This window comes from Eutrigla gurnardus (assembly GCF_963514095.1).
Source record: "Eutrigla gurnardus genome assembly, chromosome: 19".
NCBI classification, from domain to species: domain Eukaryota; kingdom Metazoa; phylum Chordata; class Actinopteri; order Perciformes; family Triglidae; genus Eutrigla; species Eutrigla gurnardus.
The window spans coordinates 22264824-22285947 of record NC_139930.1 but is presented as its reverse complement, the minus strand read 5'-3'; the positions used below and the strand labels follow the sequence as shown (position 1 = coordinate 22285947).

The 21124-nt window shown below is 43.2% G+C and overlaps 1 protein-coding gene across 2 annotated transcripts in view; it reads right to left on the bottom strand.

Moving 5' to 3' along the window:
* Positions 1 to 21124, bottom strand: part of ttc28 (tetratricopeptide repeat domain 28) — an 88213-nt gene that overhangs the window by 22773 nt on the left and 44316 nt on the right. For both annotated transcript variants that reach the window (XM_084036069.1, XM_084036070.1), the window contains exons 3-8: positions 19077 to 19224; positions 15529 to 15801; positions 15311 to 15441; positions 6890 to 7111; positions 5419 to 5607; positions 5233 to 5329 (exon numbers count right to left, since the gene is read on the bottom strand). In XM_084036069.1, coding sequence (XP_083892195.1) covers positions 5233 to 5329; positions 5419 to 5607; positions 6890 to 7111; positions 15311 to 15441; positions 15529 to 15801; positions 19077 to 19224 — 1060 coding nt within the window. The remainder of the gene's footprint in view (positions 1 to 5232; positions 5330 to 5418; positions 5608 to 6889; positions 7112 to 15310; positions 15442 to 15528; positions 15802 to 19076; positions 19225 to 21124) is intronic.

Sequence of the window (21124 nt, the reverse complement as noted above, 5' to 3'; positions counted from 1 at the left end):
TATTTGATTTTGGTTTCTTTTCATTTTACGTTCCCAGCCGCGTGGACGAACGACTCCAAGTGAGACGCAAACGTTCACAGTCAAAACACATAGAACTGGTTGAGAGGAAAACGCAACGACAGCACACTTAGAACATGGTATGTAGGGTAAGGTGAGGAAGAGGAGGAGGCTGATAAGGAGAGGGAGACCTCACACTAAGAGGATTACAGAGAAGCCTGCAGACTTGGCTGGAATAACAGCCCTCCTCTTAAACTCCGCTAACGCGTGAGCTTCTCCGAGGCGAAGCGTGCTATCTGCAGATACTCTGCAGGTCGGTGGGATTCCCTGACATGGGGGGGAGATTAGAGGTGTGGAAAGTTAGGTGAGATCTGATGATGGGCGATGAGACGGCACAGGACAACTCAATGAAACTGGGCCCTTCTTTCATTTAAAGCTGCACTAAGACATTTAAATAAGGCATGGCATCAAACTGCACGACTTGGAATGGTGCCATCGAGACGTCCATATCACGAACAAGGGAGGAGACGAGGAAACAAGAGAGGAGAGGAAGAAACAAGGGAGGAGAGGAAGAAACAAGAGGAGAGAAAGAAACAAGGGAGGAGACGAGGAAACAAGAGAGGAGAGGAAGAAACAAGGGAGGAGACGAGGAAACAAGAGAGGAGAGGAAGAAACAAGGGAGGAGACGAGAAAACAAGAGAGGAGAGAAAGAAAGAAGGGAGGAGACGAGGAAACAAGAGAGGAGAGGAAGAAACAAGGGAGGAGACGAGGAAACAAGAGAGGAGAGGAAGAAACAAGGGAGGAGACGAGGAAACAAGAGAGGAGAGAAAGAAACAAGGGAGGAGACTAGGAAACAAGAGAGGAGAGAAAGAAACAAGGGAGGAGACGAGGAAACAAGAGAGGAGAGAAAGAAACAAGGGAGGAGACGAGGAAACAAGAGAGGAGAGAAAGAAACAAGGGAGGAGACGAGGAAAAAAGAGAGGAGAGAAAGAAACAAGGGAGGAGACGAGGAAACAAGAGAGGAGAGAAAGAAACAAGGGAGGAGACGAGGAAACAAGAGAGGAGAGAAAGAAACAAGGGAGGAGACGAGGAAAAAAGAGAGGAGAGAAAGAAACAAGGGAGGAGACGAGGAAACAAGAGAGGAGAGAAAGAAACAAGGGAGGAGACGAGGAAACAAGAGAGGAGAGGAAGAAACAAGGGAGGAGACGAGGAAACAAGAGAGGAGACGAGGAAACAAGAGGGGAGAGAAAGAAACAAGGGAGGAGACGAGGAAACAAGAGGGGAGAGAAAGAAACAAGGGAGGAGACGAGGAAACAAGAGAGAAGGAACAAGGGAGGAGAGGAGGAAACGAGGTAGGAGGAGAGAAGAATAGGAAACAAGAGAAGAGAGGAGGAAACAAGGGAGGAGACGAGGAAACAAGAGAGGAGAGAAAGAAACAAGGCAGGAGACGAGGAAACAAGATTGGAGAGAAAGAAACAAGGGAGGAGACGAGGAAACAAGATTGGAGAGAAAGAAACAAGGGAGGAGACGAGGAAACAAGAGAGGAGAGAAAGAAACAAGGGAGGAGACGAGGAAACAAGAGAGGAGAGAAAGAAACAACGGAGGAGACGAGGAAACAAGAGGGGAGAGAAGGACACAAGGGAGGAGACGAGGAAACCAGAGAGGAGAGAAAGAAACAAGGGAGGAGATGAGGAAACAAGAGGGGAGAGAAAGAAACAAGGGAGGAGACGAGGAAACAAGAGAGGAGAGGAAGAAACAAGGGAGGAGACGAGGAAACAAGAGAGGAGAGGAAGAAACAAGGGAGGAGATGAGGAAACAAGAGGGGAGAGAAAGAAACAAGGGAGGAGACGAGGGAACAAGAGAGAAGGAACAAGGGAGGAGAGGAGGAAACAAGGGAGGAGACGAGGAAACAAGAGAGGAGAGGAAGAAACAAGGGAGGAGACGAGGAAACAAGAGCGGAGAGGAAGAAACAAGGGAGGAGACGAGGAAACAAGAGAGGAGAGGAAGAAACAAGGGAGGAGACGAGGAAACAAGAGGGGAGGGAAAGAGGAGGAGAGGAAGTAACAAAGGAGGAGCTGAGGAAACAAGAGAGAAGGAACAAGGGAGGAGAGGAGCAAACGAGGTAGGAGGAGAGAAGAATAGGAAACAAGAGAAGAGAAGAGGAAACAAGGGAGGAGATAAAATCAAACACGAGGAGAGCTGTGGAGGGGAGGAAACGATAAAGGAGATGAGGAAATAAGAGAGGAGAGGAGGGAATCAGATGACACCAGAGAAGAGAGGGGGAACAAGAGAGGAGGAGGAGAAGAGAGGAAGAGAGGAGGAGAAGGAGGAAACAAAGGAGGGAAGGAGAATGGAGGGTTGTCAAGTCAGCATTGAGAGAAAAGTATCATCCATAAATGATGATCTGAATCAGTGATCTGAACCACAGACTGCAGCTCGTCTGTCAGGAGTCAGCGACTTCAGCAGCCGCCCATTAGTCACCCATCACAGCACCCACTGGGTGCTCCTGACTCCCGCTCACAGAACACCCAAACCAAAAGGACTTCTTGGTGACTGAACACGAGACTCAATCATATCGAGAAGAACAACACGCAACGAGGACACGTGTACTTGATGCTCATATTACTGGCGCGACGCGGCGAGCACACACACACACACACACACAGACACACACACACACACACACACACACACACACACACACACACACACACACACACACACACACACACACACACACACACAGCGGCAAGGTGTCCACTCAGCGGTGGCGTCGGGTTCACAGGCGCTCAGATATCACTGTGGCCGCAGAAACCAGAACCCCGTTAATAAAACATGAGCGGCGATTGGCCAGAGAGGCACTACTGCGGTCATGTGATCGGGCCTCAAGAGGCAGATGAGGCGACGGGAGGGCAGGATCTACAGCCAGGGATGGGAGAAGTACTAATACTACAGTGTCAAAATAATTTACTACAAGTAAAAGTCCTGCTACTTAAATAAATACGCCTAAAGCACCAGTAACCTAAGTAGTACTTGAGTAAATGTACTCAGTGTCCTTTGGATGCAGCTGATGGATGCAGACTGAGCTGATCAGGTCCAGGACCAGAGCCCCTGTGGCAACGCTAGAGCTTCTCCAATAAGACGAGTACGTTTATCTAAAATTGCATCACATTCCTCCACATTTGGGAAAATGAATTTACCCAGAAGAGCAATAAAAGAGTTCGCTTTGAAGTTTTCAAAATCCAGATTGTTTTAGAAGGACACAATGAAGTCAGAGACAAAAGTGACATTTAAAAACAATAAAAACACTATGATTTCTAATAAATAACTGTTATTGTGCAGCCAATACTAATATAAATAGTAAGTTATTGATCATGTTTAAATTTCTTCTTATAGTCAAAAGTCATAAACACACAATTAATCCTAGAAAGATAGATTTTACGTATTTACGTATCTATATTTTTATGTGATTCTTGACTTTTATCAGAGCTTTTTCCCTTATTATTATGCACTAAAACACCCCAAAAATCCCCCCAAAAAACCTGGTTTCTTCCACCACTGGACCCACGGCTATAAAGAAATACAAGCAGACAAAAACAGCATGTCGCCCTCCTCATTCTCAGTTTGTGCTTTCTCAGATTTCTGCTGTGAAAGCATCAACCCTCATCCTTTTCCACTCGTGGTGTTTATTACAGCGACGGTGTTTGTGGTTTTATTCAGTTATCACTCTGACTTCTATGAAATGTTTCACAGAATACAGTCATCTCAGATCCTGGACTGAACTGAATATGAACCAGTCATTTCAAATCGCTGTTGTTGCTGCAGAATCTTTCTTTTATTCAGCAGATGTACTGTTTTTTCCCTCCTCCATAACAGAGAGAAGAAGAAGAAGTCTGCCACCTCCTCCTACTTGTTGTCACCTTTGGATCCTCCAGTTATGCTGACTTCTCCTCAGCAAGTTTTCTTTTATCATATTAACTGTGACTACTTCCTGTTCACAATGCTCCTCCTTAAACGTGTTATTTAACGTCGTCATTAATCTAGATTAAACAACACGAGGCTTCGAGAGGAATATCACTGACGTGTAGAAACTTGTTTTCTCGAAGCTACATCTATGACTAATTACTGGGAAGCAAGCGTACAATGTGACCGATAAATCACACAAATGCTGATGCATCTCAACTCTCCATCCGTGCATTGACCAGATGATGGTTTAAACAAACCAGAAACAGAAATGCTTAGCATAGCTTACTAGACGTGCTGCACCATCCGAGAGGAGCGTCGTGAGACAGAAGTCAATGGTACGAATGCATCTCTCATTCGGAGGGTTTTATGCTCTCAGCAATGATTTTATGAATGTTTATTCCTCTCACATAAGACCACGACCTCGATATTCAGACGTTGATATCTCCACAGCGGCTGAACAGACTTTTACCATTCAAGCTGCATTTGAAACGTCCATCTCCCGTCGTTCTTTTGCACTTTTGAACTGTGAGGATACTTTATTCTTCACCGATCTCTTACAATGTTAGTTTACATCAGGGGTGGCCCAACTGTTCGTGGTCCCAATACAGAAACACACGAGGAACCACAGGTGAATGTGGAGTTTGAAACCAGTTACACTGCAAGAAAATCAGTTTCAAGACCAGACAATAATGTGTGTCATAAAAGATACATTTTCTATCAAAATAACTATTATTACTAACTGCTATTATAGATCTTTTTAACCCTTTTAGATCAAATCCTTGCTCATATTGTGCACCTATTTAACAACAAACGCCCCCCAAAATGACAAAAACATCAATTTCTTCAGAAATCCATTGTTTTTCTTCCTGTTAAACTAAATATTATGCATGCTTACATCAGCAAGTACCAATAATATCACAACATCCATCCATCAATCAATCTTTAAGCAGCACAGAGCGAGAGAAGGTCCAGTCTAGTCAACCATCGAATGAAATTCCTCAACTTCACCTGGAAATGCATCACACAGCGGAAGATAGAGACCCTGGAAATGTTTATTATCATGAAACAGGTCTGAAGTATTAAGGCTGAAGCCTTTAAGAACACAAATATGACCATTCCAATGGTGTTATGAGTAGAAATAGTCGAATATGTCTACTCAGTGTTGGGATTAGGAAGAGGAAAATGTTCTCCCCAATAAAAGGTTTGAGAATCTCTTCTGTACTTTTACTATTTCCTTCCATCCAGCTACGTGTGCCGAGTTACACTTACCCAGGTTGGACGACGCTCGGCCCTGAGCCGCCCTGTCCTGCAGCTCCTGAGCGATCTCTAGCTGGTGCTGGTGGTGCTGGCGAGCTCTCTCCAGGTCCTGACAATCCACCGCGAACAACATTCATCAGTCACATAATAAATGACAGGCTCGACAGCACAGAATTAAATCTTCCGTTTCACACCGACCTGCATGCAGCGGGCGGCGTGTCCCAGGCCGGCGTACGCCCTCATCTCGATGGCCCTGTCAACCAGCTCCTGGGCCAACTCCAGCACCCGGGTGTGGTACGATATGGCCTTGTCGAAGTCCCGCTGAGAGTGGTAGGCGCTGCCCAGGTTACTGTACGACCGCGCCTCCTCACGCCGGTTCTCCAAAGTCTGCAGAATGACATCACAAGGAATGGGTGTTTTTTTATTTACTCAAAAGGCTTTGAAACATTATTGAAAACATTGTCACTGCTATCAGGAAATTAAAAACAGACTTTCTAAAAAAAAATGTATCTTTAAATTAATCTCAGGCAGTGAAATTGCTTTTGAAGTTTGAGAAAATTACATCTGTGCTCCGTACAACTAAAGACAAGAAACAGATTTTCGCTTTAGAGACGTCGGACATGGAGCCCTCACATCTCTGACAGATGGAGATCGTTATGTGTTACAAGCTGCGACATTTCCAGCTAAACTGTCAAAAGAAAATATGACTTTATAGACTCTCAGTAGTCCGAAGATTTGACTTTATTCTGGGACAAATCTAATTGTCAACAGATGGTCAGTTAGTCTGTTCGGGGACGGAGCTTCAGTACAAAGAGTGTCAATGATGTTGGCTGCAGTCGCTGCTGGCTCGCTTTGCAGACACAAAAAGGAGTGAAATGTGCACAGATTATTTATCTTTTGTTGTGTTTGGTCTTGTAACATTTGCGAGAGGAGCTTCAAATATTTACGGGCTCAACAGAGGCCTGAATAAACACCGTGTTCTCTGGGAAATATGCAGTAACTTTGTTATAAAACGCTGCATTCGGCAAATGACAGATGGATGTACTGAAACACACACAGCAACAGGACAGAGATGCAACTGCTGCCTCCCTGTTCAAATTCATCATCGTCTTCGAATTCAAACATTGCTCCTCTCCATAATTCAATTACAGGATGCTGCTAATGCTCTAAATTCAATAACGTGATATCCATTTTTAAGCCACATCTTCTCCATGAAAGAACTCAGTAAATCACAGGCGTTCCTGTTTTCAGTAGTTTAGTTCATCAGCATTGTTGCCATAAAGTCATAGCTTATAGAAACCTTCTGCATTTACAGTCTCACACTTTTTCAGGTGCAAATCGTCAATATAACAAGTAGGTTACTATTATCAGAAAATACGCACATTCGGACTCCCTCATGTGGCCCAATGGTGAACTGCAGTAATATCAAATAAAAGACTACGGAAGAAATTTCCCTCGTTTCTGGGAATGACTTCCATGGTGAGTATTTATGGCAGCAGGATAGTGTATTTAGGAATTAATCACTGATGGTGTTGGTCTTTTCAGGAATTTTGAGGAAAAATATAGCCTTTAAGATTGATCTCATTTGGTGAATCTGAACACAAACTGTTTTAGAAGGTCCAAAGAGTTCCTCCTCCCCCCCATCAGATCATAAGATGTAGCTCTGTACCTTTGCGATGTCCAAGTGCTGCTCGTGGCACTGAACAGCGTTGCTGAAGTCTCCCAGCGCTGTGTACACGGCGCCCATGTTGCCCAGCTGGCGAGCCTCGGAGAGCCGGCACTGGGTTTGTCGTGCCAACAGCACACACTGTTTATGGCTTGCCAGAGCATTGGGGTAGTCACCGATGGCCGTGTACACATGGCCCAGACTGCTGAGGGCATCGGACGCCGCCTGAAATAAAAAAAAACAAAACACAGCCGTTCTTATCCAAGAAGAAAACCTCCCACAGAAGAAAACCTCCCACAGAAGAAAACCTCCCACAGGGTCCCAGGAAACGACGACCGAATACAGACACAAACATGAGGAGCAAAGCTTCAAGTTCAAATAGACGTCATGGTGTATTTACAATTAAAGTTCATTCCATCCTGCTTCTTAATAATTGTAGTTTTGATAATCGTTCCTCATAACATGGTGGAAGAAATACTCAGCTCTTTTACTTAAGTGGAAGTAAGAAGAGTAAAAATAATGAATAATTCAAAACTCAAGCAAAAGTCATCATCATCAAAATATACTTAAGGTACCCAAAGCAAAATAACTCTTATTATGAAGAATAAAATATATGATATTATTGTATTATATTATTGTATTTATAATTTTTGATGACCATATTATAACTACTTTATATATTTAATTTGTTGAGAATATTTTGTGTTAATAATCTGTAATCTGCATTAAATACATGTACAAATTTTGCTGACTAAAGTCAGTTAATTAGCAAAAAGTTTGTTAGATAGCTAAAAGTCAGTTAGTTAGCTAAAAAGTCAGTTAATTAGGTAGCAAAAAAGTCAGATTATTAGCTAGCTGAAAGTCAGTTAGTTAGCTAAAACGTCAGCTACCTAAAAAGTAAATGGTCATCTACCTAAAAGGTCAGTTAGTTGGTAGCTAAAAAGTCAGATTATTAGCTAGCTAAAAGACAGTTAGTTAGCTAATAAGTCAGTCAGCTAGCTAAAAAGTCAGCTAGCTAAAAAGTCAGTTGGTCAGCTACCTAAAAGGTCAGTTAGTTAGGTAGCTAAATGGTCAGTTAGTTGGGTAGCTAAATGGTCAGTTAGTTGGGTAGCTAAATGGTCAGTTAGTTGGGTAGCTAAAAGGTCAGTTAGTTGGGTAGCTAAAAGGTCAGTTAGTTGGGTAGCTAAATGGTCAGTTAGTTGGGTAGCTAAATGGTCAGTTAGTTGGGTAGCTAAATGGTCAGTTAGTTGGGTAGCTAAAAGGTCAGTTAGTTGGGTAGCTAAATGGTCAGTTAGTTGGGTAGCTAAATGGTCAGTTAGTTGGGTAGCTAAAAGGTCAGTTAGTTGGGTAGCTAAATGGTCAGTTAGTTGGGTAGCTAAAAGGTCAGTTAGTTGGGTAGCTAAATGGTCAGTTAGTTGGGTAGCTAAAACATCAGTTAGTAAAGAGAGGTTGAATCTTTCTTAATGTTAATAGTGGTAAAAGGTTGGTGTGACATAATTTAAAGTTAAACCATGATCCTTGTTACAAATACATTAATTGTACAGACCTCTACTTATTCATACAGCGGAGTATTTGTACTTTTAGAGAAGTAAAGAGTACCACTGGACGAGTAAACTGTTCAAAGAGAATGCAAAAGGCGGAGGGTGTCACCTCCTCACATCCCAGTGGAAACGTTTTTTGAAGGCTACAGGAGTGAAAGCCAATCTTTCACATCCTATTAGCCCCGGCTGTGAGACTCGGGTTCCTGCTGTTTTATTAGAACGTCTTTTAGTTTTGCACATGAGAGACTTTCGGAGCACACTGAGCCGTCTAATGACTCCTAGCAGCGTCTCCTCCTGCTAATTACAGGCATAGCACCACACAAATCACGACGAGTGTTTGAGCTCAGGATCACGTCGTCGCCGTCTTTGTAAAATCAAGGCCACGAACTCCCGCTCTCGTCTGTTTCTCTGATCAGAGAGCTGAGAAACGGAAAGTCTGAAAGCTGCCCACTCATCTGCTTTCTAATCTTAACGTTACTGGTATTGATCAGAGGAGTAATGGGAAATATTCCTCAGGTCCGAGGAAGACCGTTAACCAAGAAACATGTCCACGGTGTGTATTGACGCGTCTCCTAGATATCATCATGTGCGCCTGAAAGTTGTACGCGAAATATTTCACAATAGCCTACCTGTTCTATATTGCATTTAAATCAGTTTGTGGCCGATATTGATCGTGACATTTTTTCCTGGAATCCAATATATTTCATTGAATGGATGGATGTCTTGATTTGAAGCCGTGCATCAAGACAAATCATATAAAATGGACCCTGCAGCAGCTCTGATGTTGACACATTCACTGGCAAAGGAATAAACACTGACATTTTCACGTTAATTATATGCATGAACATTTCTATATTTGTGGGTCCGCTGCAGGATGATGATGCCTCAGTCTTACCATCATCAGTAAATTGATTTCACGTCAGTCTGCTATCTCAGTTTAAATGAGCACCGACACCACGCGCTGCAATAAATAACACATATTGAGGAACAGGGACAGAGTATAACGCTGCTCAACATGGGCTCACAGCGGAAAAAAACTAGTGTATCGAGTCAACCCATGTCTCCCTGCCAAGGCAACCGATAATACAGCTCAGTCAACGCTCCTTGGTGTCTGACACCAATGCCCATTCAGCGTGTCACCCGTTGGTTTGTGGACTATTTGAGGCCTTGAGTTCAGCATTTTGGCCGTCGCCATCTTGAATTTTTTGCAACCACAGAAGTGACATTTAAGCCACATTTTACACATAGCCGGGTATTTACAGAAACTAATATTTACCCCTGTTTTCAATAATAACGTCGTACACACCAGATCGTTCTCAAAAAAAGCTTTAGTTTCCATGAACCTGCATAAATATGCCATGCCATACCATGCCAAACCTATAGGCGGCAGTGTAACGAGAAGGATAAAGCCATGCAGGCCAATCAGAATCCTCAGAATCACCAACAGCAACGAATGACACAAGTGACTTCCTGTTCCTTTCAAAAAGGCTAAACATGACGCAGTATTTTCTGTCGCATACTATGACGTTGCGGAATCTAAAACACCGTTTTTCACTTTCACGTTTTCAGAAATTTTTTCGTGATAAAACCTCAGCTTTCGTCTAAATGAAAAGCCAAACCGAATGAAAATATACATGCCTCTTTCCTACGTGATAATGGGTCAAGTGATATTTTAACTGTGGAGGAGCTACGGGTGGATCTGACGGACACAAGCAACAGTACTACATCTTAAAGTCCTGCATTTGTTTTTTTGTTTTGCCCACCATGCGAATGTATAAATTGTACTTTAGTACAGCACTTGGTTACTTCCCACCGCGGCTGTCGTCTCCAGGAAACTATCTTGATAAGCATCGACGTGTTGGTGGAGAGAAAGGTGTGAAACACATCCAACAGCCTCGTTTCCTATCCGGGAAACGACACCACCTGCGATAACCAATGTGTTGAACGCAGCTTCTATCTGCGAACACACAGTGTGAAGTAATTATCATTAAGAGGCTGTCCCGGGGACGCATGGATTGGGAGAATGACGGCGCCATCACGGCGACAGTAATGAATTCAGAGCCACTGTGAACACACTCAACAATTAAAATGTGTCTTTGACCTTTCAAAGCACAAAATGAGGGACGGCAGAGAGACTGTAATGAAATGATCGCAAGTTTAAAGAATGTGAGCGAGAGGAGGAGGACAAGAAGGAGCTATGAATTATTAAAGAGGAGTTATTAGCATGTTCATTTATATCCCAAACCTCTTCCTCTCTGATTCACACCGTTCAGCGGAAACGAAGCCTTCAAACAGTGAAGAGCAGAAATGGAGGAAAAGGTTCAAGTGTGGATGTATTTTACGTTGAAGCCTTTTATATTTTCAAAAATCAACACCATGTCCCTTTAAATCGGAGCCTTTATGAATTCTTAAAACCGGATTCAGCCAACGTGACCTTTGGTCAAATTTCCCGTCTAATTAAAACCAGGACAAACTTCTCTTTTCATCATGTGTGTCACAGTGTTCGTGTCAGATGGCAACACGCGCCAAATGAAATCCCAATTCCCAGCAAAGTGATGAGCGTAAACACATAAAATCCAGTTGACACATCTCCGAGGCAGGAAAGGGAGATTTAATAAATGACGAGGATGCCTCTGTGTGTACAGTCAACCGGCCAGACAAGCGTTTGATTTCCCTCAAGGACACAATGTTCCCCCCCGAACGGGAAAACACAACAAAAAAAATACAATCATGTTGCGTCTGGGCCTGTGAGCTGGTGCACACTCTTTATGTCTTTTTATATATAGAAATTTATAAGGAGAAGATGGAGAGACGGACAACAGAAAGGAAATCAAAGATTAAATGCATCCTGTCCTTATATCTGTATAGTGTTGCAGGGGAATCTCATTAGGAGGATCTGTGCTGGGAAAACAGAGAAACATCTTGTGAGTAAAAAGGAGTAGGAAGATCTGAACGGAGAGGAAAGTTGAGACAGAGGAAGATGAGATGAAGATGTGCTCCATAAACTGGTCGGGAGGGTGCAGGAGATTTAGAAAAACGATGCTCAATCAGCCAAAAGATATGGGCTTTTTCACCCTCAGCATGGGATCGAAGAAGAAACGAAACGTCCTGCTGAGTCAGGGGGAAATGACGGATGTGGGTTAACTCAGTTCATGTCGGTGCATACGGAGGTGAGAAAGTACAGAAGGAAGTCTAAGTGGGACAAACTGTGGTTGTTTGTTGTGTGTTTGCATTAAGAGGAAGTTTCTAACTATTTGGCAGCAAGTTTATGACTTTAGATCATCAAACTCCCTCCCGCCTCTCTAAAGGTGCGTTCATCAAATCTTCATCTCGCCTAATTCACAAAAGTTCAACCGCGGGATTGTTTGTGTTCATTGTGTCAGAGAGGAGGCGGGGCTTATCTCCCAACACTGTCCTGTCTGACTTCATGTGAAACATTCCAGAATAACAAAATTGAATTCAGCCTAGAAAAACCCCAAATAAACTCTAATAAATAAACTGTCCTCTTGACATTATGAACCAAGCAGCTAAACGTTAGCACTTTGCTAACGTAGGTAATTGATTAGCCCCGTTTGGGACTAGCAATAACCATTGAACCCACATTATTAATTGAGTTTTATCTCGTTTATTGAATTTTTTGCAAGAAATAATAAAACGCTTCGGACTTGGTGTGCAAGCTTCTCTTTTCTTTGACAAATCTCCATTTATTATGTTTACATTTTGGACGTCTTATTTTGTCCAAAGTGTAAAGAAATTAAGTCAACAGTGATGTAAAACAGAAAAAAGGCAGCACATTCTCAGACTTAAAGGATTCATTGATCACCAATTGTTATTAATTTTCCATCAGCCGCGTGTTTTAATTACAAAGCCATTGCAGCGGGCTGAATGGTGTGGCATCACCAAGGTGTCGGCTGCTTCGTGTGTTTGTTAAACAGCAGCTCTCTGCAGGCGGCGTCTTTGTCTGGAAACACTCAGACAAACACAAGCAAACACACAGCGGGAGATATGGATTTCTGTCGCTGGCCGCGCTTCCCTCTCCTCGGGCTGTGCAACCTGCGGAGGGGAGGCTCAATAATCTGTCTGTCAACAACTCGTTTGACATTGGACTCCCTGAAAAGGGAAAAAAAAAACACGCTGATGGAGGAACCGTCCTTCTGTCTGTTTTCAGATTCACAACTACGAGCGACGTGGCGGGAGAGTTAGTCGCTCGCCGCTTTCATTAAAACGAACTTACTCAAACCCTCATCCGTCTTCCTGACAGCTGTTCAATCGGCCTCTCCACATCCACGATGCAATCACACATCGCCGCCGCCGCCGCCGCCGTGTGAGCACCCAGCAAGCCTCAACAACGTTACAGTTTTAATAAAGCGGTACATGAGAAACATCTTCACGGCTAGAAGATATGGAATCCTGAGTCCGTTTGGACGATATTGAGCGTGATATCAGCGCCGTGGAAACATGAAGAGCCTGAAGGAAGAAACTTTGTATCCAGTTAGTTATCCTTCAATGTCAAGGTTGACATTTGATATATTAATCGAAATTTCTTGCCCCGAGTTGGATTTTGTTTGTTAAGCGTGATGGTAGAAAGTGGGAGCGTTTTTTTTTTCCTATTAATATTTTATTTTACTTTCATGTGTTTATTTATTTATTTAATTTCTTTTTAATATCATGTTTTATTTGATCAAAGGACAGGTTTTATTATCAGTTAATTTTCAGAAATTGGAGCTTGTTAACGTTAGCAGCACCGGAAAATGCTAATTTGAATAACATAAAAAAAAATTCCATAAAATTTGGTTGCTTGAGGGGATGTTAAATAAATAAAAGATATTATAGACGACTGTTTTACTTACATAACACTAGCTGTAGTACATAATTAAAACTACTAATCTTTTATTATCTTATCATTTGAATTTTATTATATAAATAAACAGAATAATCAGAAACAGGTAAAATGTCCTCCATCCCACTTAATCTAAATAATCTGACATATTCTGGTTAACAGTGAATACATACTATCCACACACACACTGTACAGCAGAAAAACAAGACGAAAGAATAAACTACATCAAAATTATTGATTAACACGCAAACACACACATCAGGCTGTTTATATTTCTCCTACAATATTAAAGAGACAATAAATTATTCCACAAAAACGCTCCACAGGCACAGAATCGTGAGATCGAATGAAATATTAAATCCTGCCGTGACACGCAACACACACACACACACACACACACACACACACACACACACACACACACACACACACACACACACACACACACACACACACACACACACACACACACACACACACACACACACACACACACACACACACACACACACACATCCAGACAGCTTCACTTGTGTGTTCGGAGACAATCAGGGTCCAAAGTCTGATCTGTAACAGCGATTGAATTAACGGTGGTTTCCACATCTGTCTGAATCGTTTTAAGAAGAAAGCCGGTGAGTTGAGCTTCAGCCCCTCGAGGCGTAGAATAACTGCCTTCCAGCAAACACTACAGCGAGGAAGACTGAGACGTCCCAAACACGACGCGAAGACATGGTGAAGTTTGTTTACAGCGTCGGTTCGGGTCGTGATCTCTGCTGCCGATGGCATCGTATCATATACGCCATCGACTAACGAGTGTTGCCTCCTGAATCAAACATCAGAGAGGTTCCCTAAACAAAGACTCAACACTGAACACGTACGTACATTATTCTTCCTGCTGCAAACTCTCTGCTAAGAGAAACTAAACACCACAGTTTTGGCTGAAGTGCTTGTCATCTGAGAAAAAAAAAGCCTCTTGAATTACATGCAGGGAGGGAAGATACGCCGAGTCATGTCTATCGTTGGCTCGTTTTCCCATAACCAGCGTATCATTACAATCACAGACCTTCTCTCTGTGGACTCGAAATCAAAAGCAGAATCAGTGTTATGGAAATTGAGAGTGGATGAAACATTAACTCATTTAACGGCTGGCTAGTTAGCTAGCTAGCTAATCCCATGCTACAGTCACAGAAAATAAAAAGCACCAAATGAACCGCTGGGCTTATGGCTCTTTGTTACTTTTAACATATAGCTGGACTTCACTGTTCTGAATTTACCATTCATATTGATGCTAATGCTAACTGCTAGCATTCTGTCTATTGTTATGATTATGGTTCAGTAAGTGCTGTAAAAGGTCTGTTCTAGTGACAAAATACAGTTTTAACATTTGCGAATTTGAGATTACATGCAAGTTTCGGATGTGTGTATGCTAGCGATTAGCATCAAGGGTCACTCCACAGTCTGCAGAGACAGGAAGTTGTTTTTCAAAATGTCTGCTTGTAACATGTGATATTCCACCAGACTACAGACAGGTGTTTCAGTCTAAAGAGTGACCGTGCTAACTGGTGACTGGTTGCTCCTAGAACCTTCTGTAAGCGGCTGGGGCGGAGATAATAAACACGGATTTGTTTTAAATAGATTTAAAGGCTTTTTACGAGGATGCCTACATGTTCTGTTGGTGTTTTTCAGCAGCTGCCGTCACTACGAGAAACCGCGGACACATTCGGCCGACGTGGTCACTCGTTTAACCAAAACACCAGCTGCAAGCTATTAAGCTCGTCACCGACCACTGGACTGTTTGTAGCGGCCATTTTAAAACTCAATAAAGTCGAAGCTCTGTCCTGGTGTTTGAGGTCGTGAACATGAACACAGCAACGTAGTCAGATCATCTGGTGACTCGTAATGTCTCGTTAGGCAACATATAAGTATGTGGCCAACTGCTAATGCAAACAGCAAACCCTGGAGTCGGCTGCACCTGAACCGAGACCGCTGACCTGCGTTCATCAAATGAATATACATTTTCCCAATGCATGCATGCAAACCTACCTCTCTGTCCTTGAGCTTCATGGCCAGCACGAGCTGGTTCCTGTGATTGGCCAGCGCTTCTCTGTAGCTGCCTTTGGAGAAGAGGGCAGAGCCGAGGTTCCCATGAGCACGGCATTCACCCGTCTGGTCACCTGTGGATGAAGACACACAAGAGTACGTTGACTTTCCTCGGCGCCTGTTTCACACGCAGCCCTCCATCGCTCCCCCCTCCTCATTACCTAAAGTCTTGGTCACCTCCAGGTCCTGCTGCATGTAGGCCATACTCTTCTCCGCGTTGCCCAGAGACCAGTAGGCCGAGCTCAGGGCCGAGAAGACGGAGCCACGCAGCTTCAGCGAGCACGTGCCGATCTTCAGCCCGGCCTCCAGCACCACGACGGAGGCGCCGTGGTCGCTGTGGGTCAGCAGCTCCTGGCCGATGACGGACACGACCACGAACGGACTCTTGTCCAGCTTCATCTTCTGCAGCTGCTGATAGGTCGGCTCAAGGGAGTCTGGGAAGGTGAGGACACACAAAGTTGTTGGCGAGGAACGGGAACCAGCTTCATTAGCTCCTGACCGGGGAAGAACTGAAGCGTGTGACAAAAGAAAAAACTCAATAAAACGTTGTTTACACGGAGGGTAGAGGTTTGATATTGATGCTGTAAAAATGTACATGGCGCCCTAATATCCTGTCAAAATTGTGAGTTTTTGGAAAATGTTGGACCCCCAATTCTTGGGAAAATAAATAATCAAGAAATCCAACTTGTTTTTCTCTTACTTTATGATTTGTGTCATAATAACTGCGTTTTACTGCACCAATGACATTTTCTAGTTGTTTATTGCTTTGTGCCATTCCCTTATGGGTGCGGGACATTTTGATCTGTTGGAAACAAAATGTGTCAAAACGATTTATTATCCATTATTTATATGTAGAATGTTAACTTAACACGGTTAAACAGCCTTTGAAATCCTAAAATAATTCCAAAATTCACAGTTCCACTTGTTGGTTTGGAGATGACGCATGCAGCTGTTGCACCATCGGTAAATCATTTTAATTAGTTAGTGGTAATGTCTGGTCCTGAGGGGAGTTACAGTAATGTAGAGCAGAGACAGAACAGAGCTGTGACTTTTGGATTTCACCATCTCTGTTGCTGTATTTCTGTTTTATACTAAAATAATTGGAATAGAGTTGCAGCCATAAAGTCTTCACTGGGTTTTACAAGAAACAAAGAGCATAATCGCCTTAACATGATCAGTCAGGGTATTTAATAATAATAAGTAATAGTAAGTAATAAGTGTTAGTTCGTTGGCAACAAGCCCCTTATAATATGGAGTTATTGTGATTTGTATGTGATTCTTTATTCACATTTACTTACCTTGGGGCTAAGAAAAGCATAGTTAAAGGTATATTAACGACAACTGCATAATAAAGGATAAATTAACCTTATTAGAGCATTTTTCTCACTTTAGATCAGTTAGCTGAAAAGCACATAGTTAAACGTTAATAACGGCATAATAAAGAATAAATTAACCTTATTAAGCAAGTGTTCTCTTTAGATCCAGTAGCTGCAAAATGCATAGCTAATAATTAATTGTTAACTGTTAATAAGTGCATAAAAAGCATTCATTAAGCTTAATAAAGCAACCAAAAACCTCAGTAAATTTTTTTTAAATGGGTGGTGATGGAAAAGGTTCCCGCTAACTCAAGGCAGGCTTAGCAAACTTATCCCCTGGGAAGAATTGCCTCTGCTTGTTAGCAGAACATCCTATACAAAAAGACATCAGCAGACCCAACGGGACACAGTAAACCCAGTGACGACCTCCTCGTCCAGGCTGTTGGAGCTGCAGCTCCCCTCCTGTGATAACTGCATATCAGCCCTCTCCATGGTCCAACATGTTGCCCTTCCTCCTTTTACTCAGGCATGAACAATCCTCCTGGTAACACTTGACACTCGACATCTTAGCTTTGAGTCCCGCTTGCTTTGAAGCTTATGGGAGATGGAGTTTTTGAGGTTGCAGCCCCCGGACAGCAGAACAACCTCCCACAGTGCATCAGATCTGCAGAGAAAAGCCCCTCCAGTAGTTCAGACGGGACTCCTTCACACACCGTACGCCACAGCTGCTGCGCTCGCCATCAAAAACTGATAATGGCGAGTGTTTTCATTCCACCTGCTGCATCAACGCTGCCGCTCATTTGGTGGGACAGCAACGGCCTTGTGCTCAACGTGCTCCGTCACGCTCCACCTCAAAGGGAAATACTGCGAATACTCAAACCAGATATGCTCTCCACGTGCATCGACATTTGCTGCAGCTTGCCAAGTGGAAGGCTATTCCCAGGAAGCCTTGCTCTCATTTCGACACAGCTGAAGGGTAAAAACATAATCCTGTGCCAACTCTAGCCTGCAAACCATTCGTGATTGTATGCACTCTTCCTTCATCTTCTTGAGAGCTGCACTGTGAACTGTGGGGCGAATAGATCAATGACACACAAGATTCTACCTTGTAAATATTTCATCACGAGCTCCACGGAAACACATTCATGCTAATCAACAAACACAGCAAAACTAGTCGCTCACCGTCCTCGGCCCTTAACGTGAAGCATCCTTGTACGATTCTATGCATCCGAAATGAGATTACTTGTGAATTTAATGAGGGTTCTAGACATCCAGCATTATGGACGTTTGACACAACTCCAGTAAATTAGTACTCTTTGCTAACTTCCTGCCTCTTTGGCCCAAAATCATGTATCAGTTATCTTTAAAGTTCAATAAAATAGATGTGTTGTGTCTCTCAATCTCAGTGAACCGGTCTCAGATATTGATTTTAATTTTGGTGACCATCTGGATATTCTGTAACATCATGCTTATATCATTTTCATATTAAAAAATGTAATTAAAAATGTAAAAAATAATAAAAAAATAAATAAAAAAAGTGGAGGGGGAGAAGGGGATTAATATTCAGTGAAAAATACATAATATGAGAGAGAGAGGAAAAACGATATATTCTCAGATTAAAGGCGTAAAATTCCTTTTTATGGGGAAAAAGTTATTTATAGACGAAATCAGAAATCACAGCAGTAACGTAAGCTGCTGAATGCCAAATACATGAATTATGTTATTATTAATAAAAGAACACAGAAAGAACATGTTTATATATGTATCTTTAGGGACCTTTTCCTTGCTCAGAGGCCAACGTTACCGAAAGAGCACTACTTTAGGAGCAATGACATTCTGACTTCAATAACAGAGAGTTTGTGAGTTTTTTTCCTCACATTTGCCACTTTTATTCGGGACATTTGTTTTTCTCCCGGTTCTGTGATATTTTATTTGTTACAACCCAACAGTTTCTCTCGGCTCTGCAGAGTTTCTTTAGCGTTTACTTGGATGAGAGTCGTGACTTCAAGCAAGTGGATGAGTCCAATCTCTCCATCACCAGCTCACTGTCTTCAATTACAACTTCTACATGTTTCTCCTTCCGTTTCATCTGACTTGCTTGTTTTATTTATTTCCTACATCTCACTTTTCTTCCTGAGCCTCTTTCTCGCTCTTTGCCACTTCAAAACATGCATCGACTTCTCGGCGAGATCTGAATCATCAGAGGCATCTTTCTCATCCCAGAGGAGAATAGGAGATAAAAGAAAAGTTGAAGGTTTTCCGGCGCCAGCGACATCTCACTCTTCTCTCTTACAACTTTCACACACAATGTTGTGGAGGAGTCAAACAAATAACTGCATGTCATAGAGAGAAATGAGAAAAAGGAGACGGGCAGCACGTGATCCCTGCCGTACCTCTGAGCGGCGACTTCATGGCGGCCTCCACCATGCCGACGAGCAGCTGGAGACTTTTGGGGTCCTGGGCGAGGCCGGAGGCGAACGCTGCCAGGGCGTCGGCATGGCGACCCAGATACTGCAGGGCAACCCCCTGACGAAAGTAGGCCTGCAGGAAGGAGAAGAAACAGCTTTTATATTCTTGAACCTGATTTGAACATGAAAATGCGTATTTTTTTATTATTTTTCGGGATGGCAATGTCAGTGAGGTTTACTAAGATCAGCATCTTTGTTTAGAGATTTAATCATCAAACTCATCATGGTACTGACTTCCTATGGGATGAATATGGTGTGCGTTAGCTAGTACAAACCAACGTCAACCAATAGTATCATGACATCGATCCATCAATCAATCAATTTTAAACTTTTCTAAGCCCGCCCACTTTTCAGCAGACCTATTAAATGTGAAGGATTTGATTGAAAATCCCTCTTGATACCGTTCAAATATTCCGTTTCGCCGGGACTTTAAGTACTGCTTACTAGAACTTCCTCTGAATTAAGAGTATCGTGTTATGTTCGGATGGATTAGTAACGCATAACTTAAATAATTAAAAGGCCTTTGTCTTGAATGAAGTCCTAATCCCTCACTTCATTAGGACGCGTCGTCCATTTCAAAGCAAAATTAGAGACAATGAATCATGACATCAAATTCATGAGGAGGACACACGAACGCCACCGTCTTCTCTCGCCGCCGCTGTACTGTAACTTAATTCGGACCCGTCTACCTCCCTCCTTCCCCATCATTCCTCCCCTTTTTCTCCCCCATTTATCATCCCACCCTCTCTCCTCCCATTTCAACATAATCTGTCATGACAGTGGATGAATGGAGACAAAGAGGGGGAGGAATTAGATTACATAGCAGTCCGTCCCGCCTGCCACTTCCTGCAGCCGCACTGTCTTTGTCCTCCTCCTCGTCTTCAGACAGCTTCATTGAAACGAATGGAGCCGGAGGGGGGGGGGGGGGGGGGGGCGACTAATCTAATGCATTAAGCCTTTAGTGGATGTGTTGGTGTTGGGAGCAGAATGTGAACAGGACACGGTGTCATTTCACTGTTGATTAACACAAAGTGGGATAAATGGTTGGTAATTACGGCCGGGGTCATATCCCTTCAAACGCTGACATCACTCACAGCTACAGTGGTAATGTAATCATCTCTATTTATTGAGCTTATGGCCTTTTCTCTTTGGTTTGTTCCATCTGTGGTTTTGTCTCTCAACTTGCAGCTACTTTTCTTTGCTATGAATACAGAACAAAAGTTGGTCTACACGGAAGCAGCATTCCTCGCCAGAAAAGGTGAGTTACTGTGAACACGGGTAGGTCAAATGTTTCTGGACCAAAAATATGTTCATGCGAGTCTCATAACAGGCTCAATGGCGTGCGGTTACGGTAAAAAGAGTAATATAATGTAACAATGTAACAAGACAATGTAACCACGTAATGTAACAATGTAACAGCGTATCATAACCGGCTCTAGCATTAATAAACAACTACTGCCCCTCGCAGACTTTCTTACATGCATACATTTCGTAACGTGTGTGTTTGGCGCTGCTGCCAAGTGTCCATGCTGAGGAGGGAGAGACGGCAGCCTGCCCTCTGACCCTGGTCCAGGCTGGACCGGGATGAGGAGACGGGCTGGTAGCCGCGGCGACATATGGACGCCCCGCCCCGCCTGTCTGCCCACCTCGACGTAGCACTGCCTCGCAAATCTGTCGCCGTCACACTGACTTGGCTGCTGTACGGAGGACGCGGGTTTTCTCGTTTCGGCGTTCATGTCCCGCTCTCGACTATACTTTTGATCGAGGGGGATGATTTCTGTCAGATGAGGGTGATTATATCAGAGTTATAATCATAGCAAGATGGGTATTATCTCTGCACGACTAGATGTGTGGCACAATGCTGTGTGTGTGTGTGTGTCAAAGATTTTTACCCCATCAAAGGTGTAAACATGCCAGAACCAGACAGAAAGTGACAGCAGGAAGAGTCCTCCTCCTCCTCCTCCAGCCTATTA